At 46.2% G+C, this 6,745-nt stretch overlaps 1 protein-coding gene across 1 annotated transcript; it reads left to right on the forward strand.

Annotated features, from left to right (window-relative positions):
- Window positions 1–4,341: 4,341 nt before the first annotated feature.
- T265_13662 (hypothetical protein) lies at window positions 4,342–5,985 on the forward strand (the record flags this gene model as incomplete). The annotated part of the gene is made up of 1 exon (XM_009169919.1): window positions 4,342–5,985. One exon carries the CDS (start codon window positions 4,354–4,356, stop codon window positions 5,983–5,985), a length of 1,632 nt encoding a protein of 543 aa, XP_009168183.1.
- Between the last annotated feature and the right edge of the window lie 760 nt (window positions 5,986–6,745).

Below are 6,745 nucleotides of genomic sequence, written 5' to 3' on the forward strand. Positions count from 1 at the left end.
CACGGAGCTACCCCTACCAAAGCGGATTATTGGTAGTATAAGGCGAAGTCCCCGCATAGAAACTCTACTCGATGTTAACGGTTCTGTGGCTTCTGGCCGCATATCATCTTCACTGAGTAAACGAGAGCAACCCTCGACTTTAACCTCGTATACGGAGCCCACTCCTGGAGAAGGACTCATTCGTGAGCATCGGGAATCGGTATCGGTGCTCAATGAAGCTCAAGGTCCTGCGAATCAGGGGCACCTTCCTTCCGTCGGGCCGGTAAACGTACTTAACCTTCCCGAATCTGGATATCCACTGAGCTCACATTTTTCAAAGCAGGATGTGACTGATGATGATCCTGTTGGTACAAGCGTTCGTGAAGGGCGACATACCATCCCCGGAGGAGCAGTTGATCAACACAAACAAAGTGAAACTCGCCGTTCACCGTCGCTTGGAAGACGCACAACTTTCAGAAAGCGTTTATCCAGTTTCCGGCGATCTGTTAACTTACGGGAAATGATGGAAAGTTGCTGGAAAGCCGATGTGAATGATAATCCGGTTGGAATATCCGATAGTGCGCAAAAGTCGATTTCTTTGAGTGAGTCTAACCTGGTCTCTTTACATGGGACAGATGTTTTTCTTGAAGAACCCCCTAAATGGTTGGCTCCCATCGACGGAAAACAAAAAGAATCCAGCGCAGGTTCTGCCGAACATAGTTCAGTGGTTCCTGTCTCGATTTTGAACGAGTTAGGGAGTGATGCCCGTTTGAATGATAATCCGGATGAAACTCCACTTGAGTTACTAAATGTCCATCCCACAATTCTGTCCAACCTTCCAAATCCCGCTTCCAGTAAGGATAGTTCAAAACCTGCCGTAGATCCACATCTCACTTCTGGGGATCAAATTTCCGACGAGGAATCGAAACAACATGCCTCGATACTAGCAAGTCCAGAAGATCCAAACAACCCGGTGCCTGGGGCGTTCGATTATGCACATACAAGCGACACTACTGGTGACGATTGTGATAATCCCACGGACACATCTTACGCAGACACAAATCGCGTATGCTTTGTTTCTGAGGGTCAGGCCAGTCTGAGTAATCAGTTGGAAATTAATCGGATAAGTATCCGAACAGGCCCTCTGTCTGTTCAGTATGTTCCGAATCGACCTGGTAATTGGAGCTCTCTTGAGTCAAACATTGATAATGGTACGCATACCGACTCCACTGGTCCCGTAGCTCATATTTCGAGACCACAGCAATCACAAGAAAGGGCGATACCTCGACGGGTTTCTCCACTGTCAGAGCTGTTGCTTAGTGGTACTCACAGTGTTGATAGTCTATCGGCGTATGACATGCAGAGAGCATATGCACAGCTCAGTGTGTGTATGTTGCCGGAGCAAGATACCGTCCGTTATGACAAAGGTGAAAAGGTCGTTGTCAGTGGGCCGCCTTCAAACTATGTCTGTGAATTTGTTCAAAAAATACACAAGCAGAAAGCACAAATGTACAATGTCAAAGAGGTTCCTGTACTATCCAAGCCAAGTAGGCCGGATGTAATCCGTGGACCTGGTGAAAGTCCACAACTAGTGGCGACGGAGCAATCTTTCGACCAAAATCTGCTCTGCCAGCGGCAGCTGGTTGAAGGGAATCCAGTTCCTTTCGCGGTTACCACAGGCACAAACCGATTATCTTTCTCTGAAGACGGTTGTAAATCCCTGTTAGGAAAACCAAGAACCAGAGACCCTCACACAGATTCTTCCGTAATTGACCCGGTGGCGGGACCTAACTATGAACGCAGTTCCAAAAGAAGCCATATGACGTTTTATCAGATACCCAGTATAGAAATGGAGCCAAGTATTTCAGTGAGAGGAAGCCCGAGACTTCCACTTGCTGGTCAGCATACAACCGTGTCTTCTCGGTGTACTCTAGCAACAGGTATCAGTGACTCAGCGTCGGACAGACTGAATGGTGAAGAAGTCCATGATATTCAATCACATGAAACACCACGGATTCAGAATATCTCCAGTCGGAAGCACCAACATTGTCCTAATAGACGTAAGAGCGGAAATGATGACAGTCACTCAGAAACCTGTTTGTGTGAATTTTTGACTCCAATTTTTCCTGCGATCCCTGATAATTCCAGGAAGAACGGATTGACTAACCTCATCCAAGTTGAAGAGCTAGAAGCATTACAAAGGAATGTAACAGCTCCAAAGGCAGTCGAGGTGAGTCCTCAGCGTACTATTATTATTATAGAGGATGATGGACTGACGGATCGTGAATTTACTGTGGAATCTCTACCGCAACCAAAAACTTTGGAAGCATCTCGTGAGGATTACACTGATGACCATCTACTTAACAAACCGGATTCTGGCTCCGATCGATTGAAAACTGATGAGAACCATACTTATCAGACTCCTCAGGTTTACGTAGGCAAAGGCTCTGACACCCAGGACGATGGCCTCTCTGGGTCACCTCGAAGTCCTAGTAGTGACTACCGTAGTGTTCATTCCAGTGGTAAGGATTTCAAAAGTATTGACAGACCTGTGACAGAGCAGCTCAACTCTCCGCTAGTACCCACCATAAGTGAACAGTCAAGCCAGAGGAAACCAAGCACGATTGCCCATTTGGAAGTGAGCCAGTGGTCCGCAGTTCATGACACAACGAAGCGCTCAGCCAAATCTAACGAGGAGACTGGCCAAGTTCAAGTTGGCGATATTTCATCGATTGTCACACATAAAAGTTCTGACCCAGAAACCCTAGTCGATGTTGCTACAAATTTTTTCACTACAAAATCGGTCAAATTGGAGGCCGAGAAGTCGGAGAAGGTTGGAAGTCAGCTGAATGGTTTTCACTGTCTTTGTCAGCCCCGCTGCCTATGCACTGAACGGTTACAAATAACTCCGGTGTCTCCGAAACCGTCAGAATACCCATCCAGAATACATAATCGAACACACTCCGATTATCGTACGACTTCTTTGAACACAGAAATGCACTCTGAGGTACGCCACTTGAAGAGTGAACCGGTGGTGCTTGATGGCGCTGGCTTATCTACAAACGAAAAAAATCGGGACAATTATGTGCCCACCAAAGTCGAGTCTCCCAACAATCTGTCTGAAATGCAAATAACGGCATCACTGCCGGCATCCCAACTACTGCCTGAACTGGTGTGTAAAGGTTACCATTATCCTAAAGCAGACGCATGCCGTGCTGTGTCAACTGCCCTACCTAAAAATATAAAACAAGACAACCCCCAAACAAAATGCAGTATCTCGGAACCAAAAACATGTTCTTCGGCTGACACTAGTCGTCTACTATCGAGGAGCTCACCAACTTTGACCACCTCCACAGGCAGCACCTACTATACGGCCCCGCCACCTATACAGAGAAATGTGACCGAAAGGACGTTAGTCAGTGGACCCTTAGGTGAAGTTTTATCCCCTACTTTGAGTAGCACTCCTAGTACGTCATCTAGGTGGAAATTGGGATTACCAAAGACAGATTTAAAAATTGGAGCTAATTCTTGGGAAGTTGCTGACAGTGGTCCGGTGATCAGTTCATCCCGTGAGGTATTGTATAGTTTTCAGCCCCTGTTCTCCTGGGACCCATATCCAAACGACAGGGCTGTAGTCACCTACCCACCTGTCTGTTCAGATCCGACGCGGGCAACTTCCCTTGAGACTGATCGTTGTGAACCGATATCGGCTAGCCCTACACCCAAAGTCACTAACACACTGCCAGCTCCTAAGTGTACGTGCCGAAAAAGTCGATCCTTGTCCCCTGGGCCGCATGTGATCCACAGCAGTACGGTTATAGCTTTGAACCATCTGCATTGTCTTCACAATGGCTGTGTTCCCTTTCGTTCTTCGTCCTCACAACGGTGTCCAGTTGAACAACACACATTGGATAACCCAGGTGGCAATGTGTGTATTCATACTTCAATTGGACTAAATAAGGCTCCTGGAACATGTCAGTATCCAGTGTGTTGTCCAAAATTTGGTGTGTACCAGCCTGTGCCTTGCGAACACTGCCGAATGCGGAAGACAGCAAGCTCAGGACCCGGCATGAATGGTTCACATGGCTGTGACACAGCGAATACAGCACCGAATCGTACCCACAATATCGTTGCCTTGCCCGAAAGGCACAAACAGGCCAATCCAGTTTTCAGTACCAACTTCACTGTTCCACAGACGTCTGAAAGTCCCTCATCCAAGTATGGATTTGTGGATTGCAAAGTTGACAGTGGACACTCCGTAAAAGTAGCTGTTTTCTCGAACAACCGGTTGTACGGTGAAATGAATCGATCCGAATTAGACTCACAAAATGCCGTTCGTAACGACAGACTGGGTAGCCCGGATTGTACGGTGAAATGAATCGATCCGAATTAGACTCACAAAATGCCGTTCGTAACGACAGACTGGGTAGCCCGGAGACCTTGGGGTACCTCTCAAAGCGAGAGGCAGCTGAGTGTACAAGTATCCAGAAACCGCCAAATCAAGATCCGATTCAAGTAAACCCCAACTCGAAAACACTCACCTGTCAGGAAAAGTCTCGAGTATTATCTCCTCCAGCCGCGCCGTCAATGGGTAGCGAACAGCATGTTAGCACCCATCCAAGTGTGATTTACTCAGCCCAGGAACATGATACGGTTTCACACCGTTCAAACTACGCTGAAATGCAGCTTTCACGTGACTCTTTCCCATCTGACCAACAGACGTTGGTGCCACTGACTGGAGGTACGCTAGCGCATTTCTCGAATAACTATTATGCGTCCGAACGCATGAAGACAGTGTACAGATGGATGAATTCGCATAAGAAGGAAAATTCATGTGAAAAATCTGATTTTCCCAACTGCGATACTCCAAGTGCAACTGAGGATTCCAGTGAGATTCGGCGACCAGATCATTCAGAACCGAGCAATGTGACATGTGTCAATGAGTTACCCCGTGGCGAATGTACAAATAAGTATAACGCGGACTTACCAATGATTACAAGTCCAGTAGTCATTGAACCCCATGTCAACTCTCAACAAGCTGTTGCAGATCAACGGATCATTTCTGCCAATCGGTCGTCAGTTTCCACAGTTAGTGTGGTTGATGAATCAGTAAAAAAGGTACAAGCTGAAGAAAGTACTAACCTCAAACAGATTACCGATCAAGCCAATCAGATTGACCTCCCTCAGTACGTGAGCCACATACAGCGGGATGATTTTCGAACGGTGCATTCTAGAAATGAACCAGCTGATCAAAGTAGTCCAGCCTCAGTTGACCATTCAACACATGCAGTTAAAAATCCCGGTCACTTATCTGCCAGCGCAAAAGCTGGTTTCGATCTGCACTCTGCTAATCTACCTCTACTGCCTAGTCCAGTGGGTACAATTGACTACCTTCAGCATTTCCGCAAAATCAGTGCTGCGTCCAGTAAAGGAGGCTTGGAGCAGCGAGGATTCCGTAACACCGATTCTCTGCCTATGTCTGGCATCTGGAATAAATCTTATTCTTCACTAAATTGTGACCCCATGGAATTTGCCAACTCGGAGACAGTTCAAACGAAAACCGTTGAATTTACATTTCCCAGCTCCCGTTGTAGACAAAAAGAAAATGAAAACCAGTCTGAGAAAGGCTGTGATATCAAACCAACAATAAGCGTAAAGGCACTGGGTGTTCGATGTCCCGTTGCCAGGAACATTCATTCCCTGGAATGCTGCCATTGTCGCTTTAAGACCACGCACTCCAGTTCAGATAGTTCGTTTAGTTCCGTTGCAGACACAGGTCGATATACACAGCATGAAGTTACACGTGTTAAAGTAGATTCGGTTGCAGGCTGCTCTCGCGCGATTTCTGCCTCATCCTACTCATCTAGACGAATACGATCTCAGTGGACTAATCTTGAACGTCCTGTTCACAACACTTATGCTGAAATGACACCTAAGAGCAGGAGCCGATCACTGCAGAGCTCGAAAAACATGCTTTGTCGGAGGCCTAATCACAAACTATGTTGAACCAAATGGGCAACGTCTGACAGCGAACCATGTAAGCAAAACTTATGGGATTGATACGCAAACCTTCTCAGTACCCGTACTTAGTTCTGAGACAGCTCTGGTCCTAAATGCTTGGTGGCAAATGCACTCTACGTGAAATGTGAACGTCAATATCTAGTAGGTTGATAGAAATGAGCAGAACGTTCGTCTCGCCCTTCAGGTTTGTCAGAAGATTCAACGCTATTGCTCGAAGAGACAAAAATTGTTTCACACTGATTATTTTCTACAAGGTATGCCAGTTTTTGTTCGTTTTTTGTCCCGAATTCATTTAAGCCGCCCTGCATGGAATGTGGCCAATGAATGACCGATGCTTTACCTCGTCACATAAGTTTTGCACTTTTAAATTGTTTCTTTAAAACTGCTATAAGTTTCCACATTTGGTGTTTTGCACTGTTGTGTGAACTGTGAACTCCATTCTATCGATTCAATCACTTACTCACATCGTTAACTTGGAACTCATCAGATTTCCAACTAGGGATCTGTTTTACTTTGCCTGAGAAAAAGCTAACTTCATGTCAAAAACTACACAACTGAGCGTGCTAACGAAACAAGTTCGAGAAGCGTATGTACATGTGTCCAGTAGGCCGTATACTATGTAGCGGTATAAGATGGACGGCACATTAAGATCGTTGATAAGTATCGAGAAGAACAGCAGACAGTCTGTGTGAACTTTGTTTCACACAACATGTGGTATTGTAGTTAGTCAGGTCGTGAAATCTGA

Source organism: Opisthorchis viverrini (assembly GCF_000715545.1).
Source record: "Opisthorchis viverrini unplaced genomic scaffold opera_v5_88, whole genome shotgun sequence".
Taxonomy (NCBI): Eukaryota; Metazoa; Platyhelminthes; class Trematoda; order Opisthorchiida; family Opisthorchiidae; genus Opisthorchis; species Opisthorchis viverrini.